Source organism: Mizuhopecten yessoensis, unplaced genomic scaffold (assembly GCF_002113885.1).
Source record: "Mizuhopecten yessoensis strain PY_sf001 unplaced genomic scaffold, ASM211388v2 scaffold9563, whole genome shotgun sequence".
NCBI classification, from domain to species: domain Eukaryota; kingdom Metazoa; phylum Mollusca; class Bivalvia; order Pectinida; family Pectinidae; genus Mizuhopecten; species Mizuhopecten yessoensis.
This window is the reverse complement of record NW_018408110.1, coordinates 43320-64951: the sequence shown is the minus strand read 5'-3', so window position 1 is coordinate 64951 and position 21632 is coordinate 43320. Positions and strand designations below refer to the sequence as shown.

At 37.2% G+C, this 21632-nt stretch overlaps 1 protein-coding gene across 2 annotated transcripts in view; it reads right to left on the bottom strand.

Moving 5' to 3' along the window:
- LOC110458404 (poly [ADP-ribose] polymerase 1-like) overlaps nucleotides 1-21632 on the bottom strand; it is a 30296-nt gene that overhangs the window by 4831 nt on the left and 3833 nt on the right. For both annotated transcript variants that reach the window (XM_021510085.1, XM_021510086.1), the window contains exons 5-23: nucleotides 20880-21019; nucleotides 18784-18858; nucleotides 18253-18337; nucleotides 17205-17321; nucleotides 15194-15276; nucleotides 14712-14831; nucleotides 13549-13647; nucleotides 12860-13017; nucleotides 9252-9397; nucleotides 8816-8903; nucleotides 7546-7623; nucleotides 6292-6424; nucleotides 5344-5542; nucleotides 3979-4107; nucleotides 3728-3811; nucleotides 3163-3285; nucleotides 1412-1534; nucleotides 990-1088; nucleotides 417-569 (exon numbers count right to left, since the gene is read on the bottom strand). In XM_021510085.1, coding sequence (XP_021365760.1) covers nucleotides 417-569; nucleotides 990-1088; nucleotides 1412-1534; nucleotides 3163-3285; nucleotides 3728-3811; nucleotides 3979-4107; nucleotides 5344-5542; nucleotides 6292-6424; nucleotides 7546-7623; nucleotides 8816-8903; nucleotides 9252-9397; nucleotides 12860-13017; nucleotides 13549-13647; nucleotides 14712-14831; nucleotides 15194-15276; nucleotides 17205-17321; nucleotides 18253-18337; nucleotides 18784-18858; nucleotides 20880-21019 — 2232 coding nt within the window. The remainder of the gene's footprint in view (nucleotides 1-416; nucleotides 570-989; nucleotides 1089-1411; nucleotides 1535-3162; nucleotides 3286-3727; nucleotides 3812-3978; nucleotides 4108-5343; nucleotides 5543-6291; nucleotides 6425-7545; nucleotides 7624-8815; nucleotides 8904-9251; nucleotides 9398-12859; nucleotides 13018-13548; nucleotides 13648-14711; nucleotides 14832-15193; nucleotides 15277-17204; nucleotides 17322-18252; nucleotides 18338-18783; nucleotides 18859-20879; nucleotides 21020-21632) is intronic.

Sequence of the window (21632 nt, the reverse complement as noted above, 5' to 3'; positions counted from 1 at the left end):
TTGGTAGAGAGACCTAAAAAGTCAAATGTAAATATTGAAAGCAGTATTTGGCTTTAAGTCTCTTCAAAATGTTTCCAAATCATTGACAAAGTAAGATTATTTATTGAGTTATAACCAGAACAAGAAATAAGGCTTGAGCACAAAATCCATGCTTGAGCATGAGAATGGCTTCATGAATATGGGCCCTGAGCTTTGTCTGATCTATAGCTGTAACTATGTATACTTATTGGAGTCTTAGGTGTGGCTCAATATTCTAAGCTCAGCCTCAGCTGTGGCCAAGTATCCCAACTCAAGTCTTCAGTTGTGACAGAGAATTCAGAGCTAAGTTTGATTAGATTTCCTGATGCCAATGTTTTGATTTAATGTTTTGGTAAATATTTCTAATTCAGAAGGTAATAGTATTTATTTTCACCTACCACAGGAGCCTCTGGCGGGGCAATCCTCAGACCTTGAGAAAGGATACCAGCGTAGTTGGTAGTGCGGGAACCATGCCACAACAGCTGGCGGTTAGGAAGGTCTGTGAACGGTGAATATCTCGACTTCTCTCCATCTCGAATGACTTGAAAGATCTGTAGAAAGTTGCAAGCTTTTAACATAATGCTAAACTATGACTATGTCAAAAAGGCAAAATAATTGAATTGGCAATCTTTTCTGATCAAATTATATAAAAATGTATCGTAGCTAAGGAGAAATTAATGAAAACACCTGCTGATCAATTATTTTGATCTTAAACAGTGTCTCATCATTCTGTTAGTAAATCAAACTAATCATTGAAAGTCCACAATAATTTCAGACCATAATATTTGTTATACGATCACACCCTTACTGTTAAATTATTAATGTAAAAGTTTTTTATCATGGATTTTATTTCTAACAATAAGAAAATGAATCTTGTTGCATTATGATACAAATAGCAGCTGTGCTTCCTGGAACACAGGATTGGACCTTAGGGGTGAAGCAATGGTACTCTGATGGTGGAGACAACTTACGTCCAACACCTCCAAATCATACTGGTTATGTGTTGCAGCGTGAGTGTTCTTCACATAATCTAACAACCTCTGGCTCTCCTCAGATGCAAGATCCAAGTGCTAAAAATATTTAAATGATAAATATATATAATTTTGTTATCAAAAAAAAAGGAAGCAAAATGATAAAATGCTTGAAGAAATGAGGACAGTTTTGAAGAATTTTATGTCAGATGTCTTGTAAATAACAACAAAATATGTGGTATCAATTTCTTTTGTTGCTTTCAGAAACATTTGAACAAGCAACTATATGTCCTATGCTAATAGTAAAATACATCAATGACTATTAAGTTAATTGTCATTAAACATTTTATTTTTTTTGCAAAGTAAGTATAAACCATTTCTGTTGTAGAGTACTAGTGAAAGACCTTCACTCCGATTAATACCTCGATTTCAGTGTTCAGCTTCCTGTAGTGAGCATCAATGGGATCTTCCCCAGTATCGCCTCCCTTCAGCATGCTGTAGGCCACTTCTATTTCCAGTAGGTTGTTGATCATTTCTGTCTTTGCCTACGATAATTGTTTACAGTGTACATTAAGAACAAAGGATCCAAACTTCTATAGCAAAACATCTCTCTTGAAACATTCAAATGAAACATCATATCCTAAACATAGCAGGCTGTAATATTTTGTCAATCATCTTTTTTCTCATACAGGTTTTAACGGTATTGTACTCAGCAATACAAATGATTACATTGAACCCTTTTCACATTTAGTTAGATGCAAGAAAATGGAGGCTATAAAAACAAAGCAAAGTATTGCAAGGCAATCCATAGTCCCCACCGGTAATGATTTCTATATTTAACAAACAGTACACTTATGTCAGGATGTAACTACTGTTCAAAGCATAGGTCACGGTGAGGTCATAGTGACCTACTTCTTGCACTCGCCATCCCAAGATGTCCTTGTACACCAAATCTTGTTATATTTACTCAAGGTGAAAAAGTATAGAAAATATATCCCTAACAAACTGTTGCAAAAGTAAAGGTCAAAGGTCAAGTCATAGGTCAGTGACCTGATTCTTACATTCTGCCATCCCAAAATGTCCTTGTACACCAAATCTGGTTACTCCAGGTGAAAAAGTATAGAAGATATGCCCCGGATAAACTTTTTCAAAAGAAAAGGTCAAAGGTCAAGTCATAGGTCACAGTGACCTAATTCTTGCACTCAGCACTCCCAAATTGTCCTTGTTCACCTGATCTGGTTACTCCAGGTGAAACAGAATAGAAGATATGCCCTGGACAAACTTTTTCAAAAGTAAAGGTCAAAGTTAGAGGTCACAGTGACCTAATTCTTGCACTCTGCACTCCCCATCCCAAGATGTCCTAGTACACCAAATCTGGTTACTCCAGGTGAAATAGTAAAGATATGCCCTGGACAAACTTCTTGGATGGAAGGACGAATGGAGTGCAAACCTATATTTGGACTTACTGCTTTCTTTTTGAAGTCTTTTCCACATATCATACCCTTTATATTAACACAATGAAATGCAAACCCTTTTTGAGATAAACCTTTTGATCACATAATGTACTGTGTTATCCAGTGAATATACCATACCCATGTCATATTCTTCTGCGTATTAACCCATATAATATGACCTATCAGCCCTGTGATTGGTTGTAAGTTTCAATTGTTTCAATTGTGATGTCACGGCTAGGACAAGTACATGAAGTCATAGACTTACACACAGGAGTCAAAATGGAAGCTTTTTACATTTCAAGGTTGCATGAAAATTGTCGTTTTACACGAATAAATGCCACAAATCTTGATTGTGATAGATACGATCTTACACTCTATGAAACTCGTCACAAATTTTTCATTTTAGCATTTGAAAATTCTACGACTTGTTTCATAAATCTCATGTATAATGGAAACTCCTGTAAGATCCTATATGTATACCATATTGAGCTCACCTTTATAACCTCTAAGATCCTATATGTATACCATATTGAGCTCACCTTTATAACCTCTAAGATCCTATATGTATACCATATTGAGCTCACCTTTATAACCTCTAAGATCCTATATGTATACCATATTGAGCTCACCTTTATAACCTCTAAGATCCTATATGTATACCATATTGAGCTCACCTTTATAACCTCTAAGATCCTATATGTATACCATATTGAGCTCACCTTTATAACCTCTAAGGAGTTAATCAATGGCGGCTTCTTCATTCCAAAGTCGTGAGGTAGCAGCGTGTAAAATCTGTTTGTAGCGTCCAGGAACTGGGTCTGAGTGCCGCCAGTCGTGATCAGCTATCAAAGAGCAGATAAAACAGTTCAAACCTTTACCATACAACAGATGAGCAAAAATAATGTTCTTGTTACACTGTTACATTCATCCAGAACATGAACATAGTGGCAACTTATAACAAGAGGCCCATTAAACCGTTATTGCTGTTTCTATCTGAACTAGAAAAGATGGACATATTTCCACTAGTTTGAGATCAAGGTGGTTGACTCAGACCTTATTTAGAGTAAACAACATAAAAACAACACCTTTGAAGATATTGTTTTACATTTTCAACACATTCGACTCCTTTAACTTTCAATTGGGTCAAGATAAAAGCCTTTTATCTCAGCAAGCTAATCACCAAATAGGAATACTCTACACACAGAGCTCAAAAATACCTTACCGTTGTTAGCTTGGGCAGTGAAATAACTTACCGTTGTTAGCTCAGAGAGTAAAGTAACTTACCGTTGTTAGCTCAGACAGCACAGTATAAGCAGACTGTATTTGTTTCTGCGATAACTTCCCAAGTGGCATCTTTTTCAAATCAATCTGAAATTAGTAAACAGTTATTGCTGTCGTTAACAAATTTTCGATTTCTTAACATACATGCACACTTTACACTTGTTAATAACTTCAATATTGACACCCTTTGAAGGAATAAGATGTTCAAGACAGGGCTTCTATATTTCACATGTTTAAGAATCCATTTTACAAACCTCAAACTCCAACATGGCTTTCTTCATACTTTCCACATCAAATATCATACAGATAAGATCCTGAACTGGCTTGGGAAGCTTCGATCTTGTTCCACCTGCCTTGAGTGTGGTCACTACAGCTTCATCCTCCTACACAACAAATACACAAAACCTCACTTTATACCGAACTCAATCGTACAACAGTCAGAGGTCACAATTGTCAGAGGCACAACACTGACAAATGACTTTTTAGATATTTAGTGTTTCATTTTTCTTTGACATACAAGTAATTTTAATTCTCTATTCTGCACCTGGTATTTCTTTTTATTCTTATAAACTTGTTATAAACAAGAGGATCATGTGGAAGATTAGCCTTTGGCTAAACATGTATTTTATCCTCAATAAATAAAGTTTATTATTATCATTTTTATAAACTGGGTTTTTCATTCTGTTACAATGAACTTGGTATTTAATTTTGCTAAACTGTCCATAAAATGACTTGATGGGAAATTAAAACACTCAGTAAATACTTTTGCCATGTATAAGTAACTACCATGAAAGGTGGCTTACCATCACCAATCAACAAAATTACCCTCACAAAATTTGGTGTTATAAACATCTATAAAGCAATCATCCTGCTGATCAGCATGTGTCGAGACAAAATCTTCTTACAGAGATTTAGAAGAAAAAAATATTATCAAAGAAACATTCTTTTGACTTCATTCGATTCAGTTCTTTAAGAACACATGCGAGCGAAACCTAAGAACGATTTTTTGTAATAGCTTAAGACAGATATGAAATACTGAATGCAGTTTTAATATAAGTATGAAGTTGTAATATGCAGGTAAACAGAATATAGCTCCGATTTAAAGAATATCAATACAAAAAGCACAGAGTGCCAGTATTGCTCACTTATGCAATAGTTTCAACCAATTTTCTGTTCTTTTTTATTAGTTTGTTTGCATTTTAGGTCCTATTAACATCTATGGTCCTTTAAGGACATGCCAGGTTTTGGGGATGGAGGCAAACCAGAGTGCACAGAGAAAGATCAGCGACCTGTAGCCTGTACCTGGCTTCTGCACCACAAAGGCCTCCAACCCGCAAACCCAGAGATGGAGGGCTAGTGATCATAGACCGACGGTCACAAGCCTGAACCGCTCGACCAATGTGGCCCTCTCTTTCCTCTTTGTATTGTATCAATTTTGGACCAGTATGAAACCTCAGTGCCACACATAAGCATCAAATCTTATCCTAAATTTCAGCACGTGCACCAAATTTATATTTGTAGAACACAGACAAGGTCATCGACACTGGAGTGACTTTAGCAGCCTATCCCCTCTCTTTGAATAGGTGCGCTAAAAAGAAATGTACTCCTCATATACCTACTTGACCATAATCAATATCCAGAGGGTAGAACCTGTTGGCCTGCTTTACAAAGTTTTTTCTGTCATCCCACTGATTGCCAGTTTTTTCCAGATATAAGGATTGCATGGCGTTAATGACTGCTTCTCGAGAACTGAACTTTTCCAGCTTATTGCTCCCGATTGTTGTTCCCACTCTTCCCCAAGATCGGAACAACCACCACCTAGAATAAACAATCAACTGTGTACATATATCTCATATTGTCATGTGCATTTCTTGTCATTATCTTATATAATACCAATGTTTGTTTTTAATTTAAGTATTTTCCTGTTTATATCGCCAACAACTAAACTTTTCAAAACACTTGAAACATCACAATATTTTAAAGGCCAAGATACTGTATACTGGGAAGCTTTCACCCTGTCAAACCTCGACCTTCACATGAAAAAAAAATCACTCATTGTTATATTGGCCTTTGAACATTATGTTGTTCTAATCTTTTACTGTAATGATAATTTCGCCATTATTACAGAGGGTGAAAATAGCAAAAATTAAAGTGCGAAGAAAATGTTCCCGTATACACTATATTGAAAGACTGATGTTGGATCCAAGAAATATGCATAAACTCTAATTTTAAAAGTCAGATGTTCAGGATAAATCCTTGTTTCGGACACACTGATGGCTTCAGAATTATATGCAACAGCTAGCGAAAAGCAAGCTGGTACTTTCTAAACATGTTTTAATATATTTTGTATTGACCTCAAGACCAACTTTGAACCGAGTTCTACTGCCACTATGAAAACCTTCATCAATCAGTTAATCAGCTGGAAATCCTATATCACACTGCTTAACCTTAAATTACTAAATTAATTCACGAAAAAAGATAAGTGCATGTTTCAAACGAAAAGAAGACAAACAGGGCAACGTATGCTATACATATGCATGCCATCAAATTACAGCTGGGAAACATACTTTTTGCCACCATCATGCTCCAGGGCTTGAATTTTGTAAAAAGAATTTGTTCCCCTGACAACATCTACCATCCCCAAGACAGCATTGTATATGTTGCCCTTGTCCTCCAAGGTGTGTGCAGCATCCTCCAGTCCTATAAATACAAAAGGTAAAGTGGAGGGATAGTCAAATATACACCGTAGAGAGGGGCACAGTCAAGTGAATACATTAGACGTAATAACACAACAGGTAGACTGTAAAGGCAAAGCACTATGTACGTTTTACTGCTGCAGGAACATATCTTAGGCCAAAAAAATTACTTGGTTGTCAGGCCCGCGCCCATTTCATGGCACTGTGTGCATTGCCGATTTTATCGTGAAAGTAATAAAAAAAATCCGGAAAATTGGTCCGCATGTCGTTTTTACTCATTAGTCACCCAAGTCCTGAAAACGTTTGAATAAAGGTAAGGATTGAGATACAGGCAAGCGTTAAAATGATTATGACTTATTAGTCTTGTGTACAAATGGCGCTCATTTCGGTACAAATAAGGAATGGGGGGGTTCGTGATTCTTGTCTGGAACATCGTGGGGGGATTTTCGTAGGCTTGCTCTATGACAGGTCTCTACACAACTATAAAAAGACAAGGTTATGTCCACAATGAACGTTTTACAAACTACACAATAAAAAAAAAACGCCATCTCGTTTTTGCCATGTAAAATGAAAAAAAAATACCGCCCTGCCGCATCTATTTTGAAAAAAATTGGCCTGAGAACCAAGTAATTAATTTTATTTGGCCTCATGTCGATATATTTTCATCCTTATCCACATGCACAAACCTTGATTGATTTTTCAGACTCAAGGTCTGCAGCCACTCTTCCCATCCACTGTCACACGGTTTATAAGGAAATGACTTAAGAGTCACCAGTCAACAACAGCTTATCCTTTACGATTACAGTCAAAAATAATATAGGAATAATTTATCTGAGTCTGGGACTACAGCAACCTTAACCTTAATATAGGAATAACTCATCTGAGTATGGGACTACAGCAACCCTAACCTTAATATAGGAAAGACTTGTCAGAGTCTGGGACTACAGCAACCTTAACCTTAATATAGGAATAACTTATCTGAGTCTGGGACTACAGCAACCTTAACCTTAATATAGGAATAACTCATCCAAATCTGGGACTACAGCAACCTTAAACTTAATAAAAGAATGATTCACCGGAGTCTTTGTCTAGAGCAACCCTAACCTTAATATAGGGACGACTCACCTGAGTCCGGGTCTACAGCAGCACCACCCTTCACCGTCATCTTCATGGTTTTGGGGACACTCTTTGTGTACATCTTCTCTGAAACCAAGACAATTATAAGCATATAAAATCTTTCTTGAAAAAGCTTTTCGAATTCAAAATATACAAAAACAGAATTAACAATGAACTTGATTCTCAGATTATTTTCTTATGTTTGGAATATTGCCTTACTTAATTAGCTCTTTCAAGTATGTTAAATTATAGACAAACAAATTATGATGTAGATATGCTACCTGATATACACTAAAACCTGTAACTTGTGTTTTGAGTTTAATACCATTGTTAAAAAGCATGCAATTACCATAATCTCATAACTGCGTATAACTACAGTATTACCGACGATTAAATTGTTGCCTACTTCTCCAATCGTGTCATTATTAACTCATTCACCCCTTCATAATAAAACTGGACTTGCCCAGTCTTTGATTTGATCAGGTTCAAATGTGACTTTAGGGGTGAATGAGGTAACAAGTCTACCACTATTCTAATAATTTACAGGTTTCTTTTTGGAAAAACACCACGTCACTCTAAGGAGCAGAAACATATCAAGTCCAGTATCAAAACATCTCCAGGATCCATGCATGTCAACAATGAAATGGCTTCACTTAATTCAGCATCATGGATTTCATGTTCAGTATAGAATCTACTATTTTTGAGTTGTCCGCCTCGTATCTGTCTGCAAGGTTTTCTCGATACATTGCAGTCATCAGAAGGCATATTGATCTAGGAAGTCTGAGTGACAGCAAGGTCAAGCATGACAGTACTGTGTATCTGAAGGTACTTCCATAAAGCACACTAACTCACTGATTGCTCATTCACCCACCGCCACCTCCCAACTCATTGACTCCAGTGTTCTCTAGAATATTTAGACAATTCATTGCTAAAAATCTATACATAATTTAAGGAACATTTTTTTTCATTGTTTAATTTGCTTTTAAAATTCGACAAAAGTTTGGTATAAAAGTCCTTATTTAAAGACACAAAAATCAATGACACCCTCCATATATATGTTAATGTTGATCGTGCTAAAGCGTCATGTCCACTTCGAACGTCTATTGAAAATGAAGAATATCAGCTTAAAAAAATTCTTGGAAGAACCCTGAACTCACTCAAGTTAATAACACACTATTCTACAGATGACGGTCTTTACTTCTCTAGAATTTGTTTTTTCTAATTGAAACTGAATACATAAACACAAATTTATGATTTTCCACATGGTTTTTGGTCCTACCTGCGGCAGCTTTGTAAGCACCTAAACTCTTGCTGCTCTTCTTTCCACCACTCTTACTTGAAGATGGCAAGCTGACACGCAATGTTGGCTAAAATGTAGCAAAAATTAAGACTAGAAAACTTTTCACAAAGCTATGATTTTTTTAATTAAACATTTGATATCTTTGCGAGTTCAATTCATGATTTTTACAATTTAATATTTCATATAAATTTCGATATAAACTCCTTTTAATTATAAAAAAAATATATATATATAATAATGAACACTTATTTAATGTAAATCTCATTCAGTTTTTGAGAAGAACATTTTCTTAATAGGGTACAAATTAAACAGGTTAGAATATATATGCCTGAAAGGTTATAGAGGGAAGGCATTTGGGTCAAAGATTTTAAATACTTATCTTTATTTGACAAAATAAATCAAATATATGACCTACGTCTGCACCCCATGTGGCTAGCGAGTGACTCTGGATCATGAGTAAAGCGCCACCTTTCTGTACACTTTCCAGGAATCCCTCGTCCACCACGTGGATGTCAGCCTTTTCAGCGTCTTTTATTGTCCTCGACTTTTTGTCTACCTCCTCTACAAAGCATAAAGTACACTTTACCAGATTACCAGACATTTTTGTACCAGTATGCATTTATCAATTTCTTTCAAATAACAAATATCTGCCTGCTGACTTTTAATCATACTTTCAGGATTTTCATTTAGTAAATATGCAAACCAAATAATTGTATTTTAGGTAAAATCCTTGGCTGAATTACGCAAAAAATAAATATATACATTTACTAAATTTGTACTAGTCTGCCCTAGTCTACTCTTACTCAAGTTCATCCTGGTCTACAGTACTTAATCTGTCGTAGTCTTCACTTACTCTAGTCTGTCGTAGGCTACACTTACTCTAGTGCGTCCTGGTCTACACTTACCCTAGTCCATCCTGGTCTACACTAACGCTAGTCCATCCTGGTCTACACTTACGCTAGTCTGTCGTAGTCTATACTTGCTCTAGTCGGTCGTAGTCTACACTTACTTTAGTCTGTCGTAGTCTATACTTGCTCTAGTCGGTCGTAGTCTACACTTACTTTAGTCTGTCGTAGTCTATACTTGCTCTAGTCGGTCGTAGTCTACACTTACTTTAGTCTGTCGTAGTCTATACTTGCTCTAGTCGGTCGTAGTCTACACTTACTTTAGTCTGTCGTAGTCTATACTTGCTCTAGTCGGTCGTAGTCTACACTTACTTTAGTCTGTCGTAGTCTATACTTGCTCTAGTCGGTCGTAGTCTACACTTACTTTAGTCTGTCGTAGTCTATACTTGCTCTAGTCGGTCGTAGTCTACACTTACTTTAGTCTGTCGTAGTCTATACTTGCTCTAGTCGGTCGTAGTCTACACTTACACTAGTCAATCCTGGTCTACACTTACCCTAGTCTGTTATAGTCTACACTTACCCTAGTCCATCCTGGTCTACCCTTACACTAGTCCTTCCTGGTCTACAATTACACTAGTCCATCCTGGTCTACCCTTCCATTAGTCTGTTATAGTCTACACTTACAATAGTCCATCCTGGTCTACACTTACACTACTCTGTTATAGTCTACACTTACACTAGTTCATCCTGGTCTACACTTACCCTAGTCTGTTATAGTCTACACTTACCCTAGTCCATCCTGGTGTACACTTACCCTAGTCCATCCTGGTGTACACTTACCCTAGTCCATCCTGGTCTACACTTGCACTAGTCGGTCGTAGTCTATACTTGCTCTAGTCGGTCGTAGTCTACACTTACTTTAGTCTGTCGTAGTCTATACTTGCTCTAGTCGGTCGTAGTCTACACTTACACTAGTCAATCCTGGTCTACACTTACACTAGTCTGGTATAGTCCACACTTACACTAGTCAATCCTGGTCTACACTTACACTAGTCCTTCCTGGTCTACACTTACACTAGTCCATCCTCGTCTACACTTACACTAGTCTGTTATAGTTTACACTTACACTAGTCCATCCTGGTCTGCACTTACACTAGTCCATCCTGGTCTACATTAACACTAGTCTGTTATATTTTACTCCTACACTAGTCCATCCTGGTCTACACTTTCCCTAGTCCATCTTGGTCTACACTTACACTAGTCTGTTATAGTCTTCACTTACACTAGTCCATCCTGGTCTAAACTAACACTAGTCCATCCTGGTATACACTTACACTAGTCCATCCTGGTGTACACTTACCCTAGTCCATCCTGGTGTACACTTACCCTAGTCCATCCTGGTGTACACTTACACTAGTCCATCCTGGTCTTCACTAACACTAGTCCATCCTGGTCTACACTTATCCTAGTCCGTCCTGGTCTCCCCTAACACTAGTCCATCCTGGTCTACACTAACACTAGGCTGTTATAGTCTACACTTACACTAGTTCATCCTGGTCTACGCTAACACTAGTCTGTTATAGTCTCCCCTTACACTAGTCTGTTATAGTCTACACTTACCCTAGTCCATCCTGGTCTACACTTATACTAGTCCATCCTGGTCTACACTTAAACTAGTCCATCCTGGTCTACACTAACGCTAGTCCATCCTGGTCTACACTTATACTAGTCCATCCTGGTCTACACTAACGCTAGTCTGTTATAGTCTACACTTACAATAGTCCATCCTGGTCTACACTTACACTACTCTGTTATAGTCTACACTTACACTATTCCATCCTGGTCTACACTAACACTAGACCATCCTGGTCTACACTAACACTAGTCTGTCCTGGTCTACACTTACTCTTTGTAGTAATACAAGCTGCCACATAAGATGATACTTTATCTACAACAAATCCTCCGAGTCGAGTGATCTCCCGAGCAAGCTCCTTTTTAGGTTTTGCCGTTTTTCCTGTTATAGTCTACACTTACACTAGTTCATCCTGGTCTACACTAACACTAGGCTGTTATAGTCTACACTTACACTAGTTCATCCTGGTCTACGCTAACACTAGTCTGTTATAGTCTCCCCTTACACTAGTCTGTTATAGTCTACACTAACACTAGTCCATCCTGGTCTACCCTAACACTAGTCTGTTATAGTCTACACTTACACTAGTTCATCCTGGTCTACACTAACACTAGGCTGTTATAGTCTACACTTACACTAGTCTGTTATAGTCTTCACTTACACTAGTCCATCCTGGGCTACACTTACACTAGTCCATCCTGGTGTACACTTACACTAGTCCATCCTGGTGTACACTTACACTAGTCCATCCTGGTGTACACTTACACTAGTCCATCCTGGTCCACACTAACACTAGTCCATCCTGGTCTACCCTTCCATTAGTCTGTTATAGTCTACACTTACAATAGTCCATCCTGGTCTACACTTACACTCGTCTGTTATAGTCTACACTTACACTATTCCATCCTGGTCTACACTAACACTAGACCATCCTGGTCTACACTAACACTAGACCATCCTGGTCTACACTAACACTAGTCCATCCTGGTCTACACTAACACTAGGCTGTTATAGTCTACACTTACACTAGTCCTTCCTGGTCTACAATTACACTAGTCCATCCTGGTCTACCCTAACACTAGTCTGTTATAGTCTACACTTACCCTAGTCCATCCTGGTGTACACTTACCCTAGTCCATCCTGGTGTACACTTACACTAGTCCATCCTGGTCCACACTAACACTAGTCCATCCTGGTCTAAACTAACACTAGTCCATCCTGGTATACACTTACACTAGTCCATCCTGGTCCACACTAACACTAGTCCATCCTGGTCTAAACTAACACTAGTCCATCCTGGTATACACTTACACTAGTCCATCCTGGTGTACACTTACCCTAGTCCATCCTGGTCTACACTAACACTAGCCTGTTATAGTCTACACTTACACTAGTCAATCCTGGTCTACACTTACACTAGTCTATCCTGGTCTACACTTACACTAGTCTGTTATAGTTTACACTTACACTAGTCCATCCTGGTGTACACTTACACTAGTCCATCCTGGTGTACACTTACACTAGTCCATCCTGGTCTACACTTACTCTTTGTAGTAATACAAGCTGCCACATCAGATGATACTTTATCTACAACAAATCCTCCTAGTCGAGTGATCTCCCGAGCAAGCTCCTCTTTAGGTTTTGCCGTTTTTCCTGTTATAACAAACTTCATTCCCTCCAATGATTGTGTGGATGAAGATGGCCTGAAACAATAACATGATAAAGATCAAGTGAACATGGAATCACAAAGACACACTCCCACCAAAGAGGTCACATGTGACGTTTGAGTCTTGCCTTGACCGATAACTACTAATCAGTGATCAGTTTAGAATGTCATGTTACTATGGTGAAAATACGTGCATAAACTAAATCATCAAAAGTGGTTGTGTTTGACCATTTAACATGGATTGAATACCACCAAACTCTGATGTGTAGAAAAATTTTAAAAATACTATGCTGTAATTATCTTTGGGGATGTTTGATCATTTAACATTGACCAATGTCCACCAAACTCAAACCAGGAACAAAACTTGTTGTTATCATACTAAATGTTTGTTTTCAGCATAGGGTCGGTCGAGTTTGACCTGTTGGTTTGAACATTTGACAATCAGACTACACAGAGTCAGGCCCTTCCAATTTTACACTTTTTTGTTTACATTGATTTGTCTAGATAATGTTTCTAGAAGAACTTCAGATTTAGCAATCAGCTGCTTATTATTTACGTATTTACTGACCCAGCTCCAGAATCCATTGTATCCATGGAACCCTCAAGAGAGCTTGCTACTGCAGCAGAATTAAATAATCGTTCTCTTTTCTGAAACTTGAAACTTTTTCTGGAAAAAAATATATATCATTATTTTAACATACCATATATATATATTCACATAACACTATTAAATACATTTCATTTACGAATCTCAGACAAGTATAACTTATCGGTGTTTGACTACTTAAAGAGTAATGCAGCTTTGTGTTTTCCCTGTATTCAAACAGTAACAACTAACAATGATACATCTATCGGCAGTCATGACCAGTAACAATTACAAACTAACACTATGTTATATACAGATAGTTATAGCCTGATAAAATCAATCTTCGTGTTGATATACCTTCACACATCAACTATTTTAATTAATACCATTATAAATACATTATTTTCTAATGGGTACCATACTGATTGGTTGATTTTGTTGCGAGTCCTTTAAGTGGACCAAGTCTTTCACCTAACTGATATCTATTTTTTAACCAAATGTTAGAATGTATAAAAAAATGTCCCCACCAAATTTGACACAATTTCAAGCTTTTAACAGTGTTGATCATATCCCTACACTAAACTAATGAACAAATTAAGCCAAATGTCTGCTAGTGTTTACAAATCAATTCAGTATATTTTTCATATATTGTTGCAAAACGGCTAAAGTGAAAGGGATGTAACTCTTGCACGGCTATTGAAAATAGTCACAATCAAACTCAAAATACCAAAACAACAGCGAGAACTAATAAACATAAATATTTTCCAATAGGAAAATGATCAGGTCATAACATCACATGGTTAGAGTAATCTAGGACAAATTATGTCATGACTTCATATTCAAAGTTAGGCAAAAATTCCTGAATGGTTTTCAATCGATATTCGTCACTTAATGGAAATGATAACCATCAAAACATTTTCCCTGTAAAATTGACTGCTCCACCATTTGGTAAAACAGTTTGCATTAATCAATAGTGCATGAATACAAACAGAATAATGCTGCAAGTTTTTATTACCATTTAATAATATGTTAATATTTTAGAAAATATAATGTTAAGGGTCAATGGTATTCTATCTTATCATAGATATGATGTCATAACCAAGCAAGCAGTGGCATTCATAGAACTATGACCAGTATGTACTCACAGGTATGGGACATCATGGTACTCCTTGGGAATTTTGAAGGTCTTCCTTTTGGGCGTCTTTGTGATATACATACATTTGGTCCATTCGGTCATGTCCCCTGAACATTTGTACCCAACAGCTCTGAGAAGGAAGAATTTGTTTTCATTGTTCAAGTTTTCAATAGACATAATAAGCACAGATGGAAAATATTTTTCTTCTTAAAATGTTGTCTAGCGACCGCTTTCCTGAATAGCGGGTGCCTTTCTCTGGCTGGGAGATGTGTTACAGATGTATTACTATCCATCTCAATACTATCTCACTTCCATAACGAAATGAGATTCGCCAGATCAACATTTTCAAAACATACAGATGCATTATAGAATACATAAAAGTCGTCTATAAATCTGTAAGTGGGTTTAAGGCTAGCTTTGGTATTCCCTGATACAGTTATTTTTTCAATTTCCCCAGAACAATTTATTATTCCGGACAGGTAAAGAACTTACGAGTAAACAAGCTGTCCCTTCTTGCACTCTGGACATTTTTCAAGAGCTCCAAACACCAAAGCATCAGCACAGGCATCAAGGAGCTATATAATATATACATAATTATATACCACATCATCATCAGTATGGCAGCTACATAATGTAACAAGAGGCCCAAGGGCCTTAGCGGTCACCTGAGTAATATCATAGGTACTGGAAGCTTTATTTTATTGTTTAGATGTGATGTGGAAATCAGCATGTAAACTAAGTGAAATACAATACTTGCCATGTCATCAAAGAATAAGAATTTTAAAATATTGGTAAATGTGCCCCAGCCCCTGGGGATGGGGCAGGAATTCAAATTTTACAATGTAATACCCTCATCCACCACAGATGATTCTGACCAAGTTTGAATAATTGTCTGATGAAAATGGATAAAATATACCCAAAAATGATATTTCACTATATAAACTATAGTAAACTTTACCCCCTCCCCAAGGGGGAATGGATGGCTCAGGGGTCCTGAAATTTACAATTTAAATAAAGCCCCTGATGATCTTTCCATCCATGCAGAGAGAATGACTGTAGTACCTCAGAGTCTGGAGAAGAAGATTTTTGAAATATTGGTTAATTTTCCCTCTGGGGCCCCACCCTGGCCCCAGGGGTCGAGGTAGGAATCCCAATTTTACAATTTTGTAGCCTCATTTACTGTACCAAGGATGATTCTGATCAAGTTTGAAAAAATTTCATCCACTGGTTCTTGAGAAGAAGTTGAAAATGTAAAAAGTTTACGCACGACGGATGGAAAGTGATCAGAATAAGTCACTTGAGCAAAGCTCGGATGACCTAAAAACAACATTAACATACACAAACAAAACATATACATCATATAAGATTGAGTGGACACCCTGCATACTGATTGGTATCCATTTTCCAGCAAGCACACTACTTAAGGACCCTACCTAAATTGGAACGGTGTTGGCTCTTCTCTCCTTTATTACATCATATAAGAGATTTGCACCTGCAAACATTTGTCAGTTTGGAAATTGGCAGGGCAGAGAAGCCAAAATATTTCCTCCAAGAAACGCATAACATCTTGACTTTCGTCTGTGGGTAGTTCCTGATTATTTAGCTGTAACATAACTTACTCCACTTTTGTTTGCGGGTAGTTCCTGATTATTTAGCTGTAACATAACTTACTCCACTTTCGTCCGTGGGAAGTCCTTGATCATTAAGTTGTACTATAACCTGCTCTACTTTCACCGGTTGGTAGTTCCTGATTATTTAGCTGTAACATAACTTACTCCTCTTTCGTCTGTGGGAAGTTCTTGATTATTTAGCTGTAACATAACTTACTCCTCTTTCGTCTGTGGGAAGTTCTTGATTATTTAGCTGTAACATAACTTACACCACTTTCGTCTGTGGGAAGTTCGTGATCATTAAGTTGTACTATAACTTACGCGACTTTCACCGGTTGGTAGTTCCTTATTATTTAGCTGTAACATAACTTACTCCTCTTTCGTCTGTGGGAAGTTCTTGATTATTTAGCTGTAACATAACTTACACCACTTTCGTCTGTGGGAAGTTCGTGATCATTAAGTTGTACTATAACCTGCTCTACTTTCACCGGTTGGTAGTTCCTGATTATTTAGCTGTAACATAACTTACTCCACTTTCGTCCGTGGGAAGTCCTTGATCATTAAGTTGTACTATAACTTACTCGACTTTCACCGGTTGGTAGTTCCTGATTAGTTAGTTGTAACATAACTTACTCCGCTTTTGTCTGTGGGTAGTTCCTGATTATTTAGCTGTAACATACCTTACTCCACTTTCGTCTGTGGGAAGTTCTTGATCATTAAGTGGTACTATAACTTACTCTACTTTCACTGGTTGGTAGTTCCTGATTATTTAGTTGTAACATAACTTACGCCACTTTTGTCTGTGGGTAGTTCCTGATTATTTAGCTGTAACATAACTTACTCCACTTTCGTCTGTGGGAAGTCCTTGGTCATTAAGTTGTACTATAACTTACTCTACTTTCACCGGTTGGTAGTTCCTGATTATTTAGTTGTAACATGACTTTGATGGCGTTGTTTGATACACTCTTTGATAGAAGGTCTCTGTTCTTCCAAATAAGCTGACTTTGTTCCTGTAAAGATTAACAAAGAATTTCAAAGAATTACTATTTACCAACATTTTTAATTCATTAAAGGCATGGAAGAGTAGAAAATTGTCAATATTTCAATACTGCATAGATATTGGATTTTGTGTAGCTTTAACGCCAGATTGTGCAGTAAATTAAAAGTGTTCAATTTGCTGCTTCTAATAATCATGCCTGTAGCACTAAAAACAGCTTTATTTTTTTGTCACACTTTATTTATCCACTTGAACAACACTAGGGTGTCACAACTTTTGAAGATCTATCGCATACCGTCAATAAAATCTCAAACACCATGCAAGTATAATTTGGGAGAGGAAAAGTTGAACAACATGAGTTATAAAAATCAGTAGGAAAAGTATACAGCCATGTAGGATGGCTTTTTCTCTCATTTCCCTGTGTGTAAGACAGACCTATTGAGGCTAAGAAAGGGGTGTACAAAATTTCAATCCTACACCCCATTTTACGTGACGTGACATCACAAAGGCTCAACAATGATGTGACATCAGGATATTCTCTGTTTCATAATCAATATATTTACCGCTCACGTTAAATAGGTGGGAGATTAATTCTTCTGCGCAAAATTTGCTTACAAATAGAGTATGCTTAATCTGACCGACTGTTTCGTTTTCGTCCAAAAAGCTGTGGGAAAGTCTATATTTTCAAAATGGTAGCCTGTCCAAACACATTTTCATGGTTTCTGAGCTTATTTTGATAGTTGGAATGAGAGAAAAATACTATTTTATGCCCAAGGGCATAAGATAGGGAAATTCCAACCTCCTGATTTTCAAATTTGGCAAAACCCATCAGGTGGAATTTCCCTATCCTACTCCCCTGGGCATGAAAGAGTATTTTTTCACTGGGATACTGACCCTCAACAGAACTAGTATTATATATTGGTATTGAAGTGTCTTGCACATACCCGAAGCTGTTTTTCCTCCTCTGTTTCTTCTTTCTTTGCCTTTTTGCCGCCAGCATCTCCCTTTGCATCTCCTTTTCGCTTCTTACTGTATCAGAAAATTACAGATAAATATTCACATTATACACCTACAGAGTTTATTGATAACTGAAATGCAAAACTCTCCATAGGTTTAACTTTGCAAATTTGTGACTTATCCATAACAGTGAAGAGTAGTTACATGTATATATGACAACACTTGAAAATTTCAATTCAACATTACATGAATTAGTAATTGTCATCAAAATGAGTCTAAAATGAGTCTTAATCTCATTAAATTTGAGGACTACTGTTTCCATTTAATTTCAAATAAAAAGAAAGTCAGGGGAAGCTTATTGTGATCTATAGCTCATATTTACCTTCACTATAAAGCAAGTGTCTGAATAAATCAGAATACAGACATCTGAATAGGCGATCTAGAATACAGCCAAACATGAAAACAGAATGTCAACAATCCATACCATATACCTTGTGACAATAATGTTACTAACTCACATTTTTTCACCTTTTCCCAGCTTCGTAAATAATTCCTCTTGATCTTCTTTCTTTAACCGATTGAAACCTTTAATTCTAGGAAAAGGAAGGTATATTTATTATACAAAATTAAAATAATTGGGTCGGAAGCAACGTTGTCAGTATGATAATATTATGATTATGTCTCGTATATATCAGAAATTCTTACTATGAGGATTTTTTATTATGAATTATCTGGACACCATTATTACCTGTTTGAAAAAAGATGTCGCTGAAATCAATCATGCTGACCTGTTTACACCATTATCTATCAGAGAGAAATTAAAGTGTAGTTTGACGTAGCAAAGTATAGTATCCAGCATGCTGCGCCAGCATGTGAGCAGTGTAGCGGTGAGGCAGGGGAGGTGTGGGAGGGGGCGCCATATATTACTGCCATATTGCAGGAGAAGTCTGATCGGCAGACAGTGCAATGCACAAACGAACGTGTCGCCCTTCCTGGAGGGCTGTAGGCAGTTCAAATTTTTCCGTGTAGGATAATTGGTACCTCTGGGTCGCCACCTTTTTATTACTTGGCGGAACATCTTGTTGGTATTTTCATTTCAGCATCATCTGCTCATGTCAAAATGGCTGTCACCGTTTCCCAATATTTGGAACGCGTCGGGAACCTTCATTAACCATTAGAGGGATGTCCATTTGAAACCACTCTGCGATTATCGGCTATAAACTACAAGATGAATACGGGATCACTTTGGTGTTTGTAATGTTCATAAAAATTGTGATTAGCATCTGTATGACTGTGGTTTACAGGGTGCGTTTGATACAGAACACAACAAAGGACGACAAAACCGCAATGGCATTATGTTGGATTTTTTTGGTAGAAAGCATAGAAACTACTCTCCAAAGTGTAGAGCGTAATTTAACTTCAATAATCGTAGAAACTACGCTAAAATCGTAGATGTAAACAGGTCTGAATCATCCAGACAGTATACATTTTAACATTGCATAACTACTAATTCTTATATTGATACATATTTTAAGAAGCCACCTGAAAAGGGAAAGTCAGCTAGACATTCTAAATGAAAAATAAAGTCTTACAAAATTTGTTTTAGAGCTTGGAGTAACCCTGTAGTTGTTTTAATTCATTGTGATGAATCTGAACTTCCAACTATTGAATTAGCCAGAAGCTGTCCATTTTAATGAAATAGGGACATACATCTACTGCTTAGATGCTGTTTCCTGGCAGGTTTTTCACCAAGATCTTTTGCATCTGCAAATATGCCACCTTTTAGTTTTTAAAATTTAATGAACCAGTTATTATAGATAATAACCCTTGTATTGGTAACAGTGTGACATGAGTACCCTGTACATTAAGTGATTACTTCTCTGGGTGACACGAGTACCTTGTACATTAAGTGATTACTTCTCTGGGTGACACGAGTACCTTGTACATTTAATGCTTACTTCTCTGGGTGACACAAGTACTCTGTACATTTAGTGATTACTTATCTGGGTGACACAAGTACCCTGTACATTTAATGCTTACTTCTCTGGGTGACACAAGTTCCCTGTACATTTAGTGATTACTTTTCTGGGTGACACGAGTACCCTGTCCATTAAGTGATTACTTCTCTGGGTGACACGAGTGCCCTGTACATTTGGTGATTACTTCTCTGGGTGACACGAGTACCCTGTCCATTAAGTGATTACTTCTCTGGGTGACACAAGTTCCCTGTACATTTAGTGATTACTTTTCTGGGTGACACGAGTACCCTGTCCATTAAGTGATTACTTCTCTGGGGGACACTAGTTCCCTGTACATTTAGTGATTACTTCTCGGGGTGACACAAGTACTCTGTACATATAGTGATTACTTCTCTGGGTGACCCGAGTACCCTGTACATTTGGTGATTACTTCTCTGGGTGACGCGAGTACCCTGTACATTTGGTGATTCCTTCTCTGGGTGACACAAGTACCTTGTACATTTAATGCTTACTTCTCTGGGTGACACGAGAACCCTGTACATTCAGTGATTACTTCTCTGGGTGACATAAGTACCCTGTACATTTAGTGATTACTTCTCTGGGTGACACGAGTACCCTGTACATTTAGTGCTTACTTATCTGGGTTTTTATCTGTAGTAAATTCCAAGTCTTCTCTTTCCGACACGAAACAGTCAACATGATACCATAGATTTTGAGGACCATATAACTTGGCTCTTTGACTTTCAAAGTCTTTCACGGCAATCCTTACAGCACCCTGAAATATAAAAGGTAATTTATAAAATTTTCAAACATAGCATAGGCATGGAATCATATTTTGGTGCACAATTTATTGAAATATAACAAATATATGTGGTTATTGAGTATAATTCACTTTCTGCAAATCGTGATAATGTTTAAACAGATAAATATTTTGTGAATATTTGACTTCCTGTTTTTCATCTCCATGTTGGATAGCAGCTTGTGTTAGTGGTAATCTGATTAATCAACTTTGTCGACTATTGATCAGTTAGGCTAATAAACTGATTAATCTACTACAAAGTACATGATTAATATTAGACGGTAAATTGTGTGTAGATACATATCACAAACATTTCAGTAGAGTGGTTCACGATTTCAAATCTACCTTTTTGCTGGATACTATAACTAGAGCTCAGCAACCGGACCCTGCTGATATTCATTTCCAGCTTGATGTTTGCATCCTCACTTATGAGGTATTTACCTTTTCTTTCAAGCTTGCTCATGGCTGCTTAATTAGATTATAAATGAGTCAGTGTTTGAAGGGAGGTAATTCTGACATGGAATTGTATTTTTTAGTATAACTAAGCAACTTGCAACAACCAGTGGCAGATCCGGGGGGGTGGGGGTGG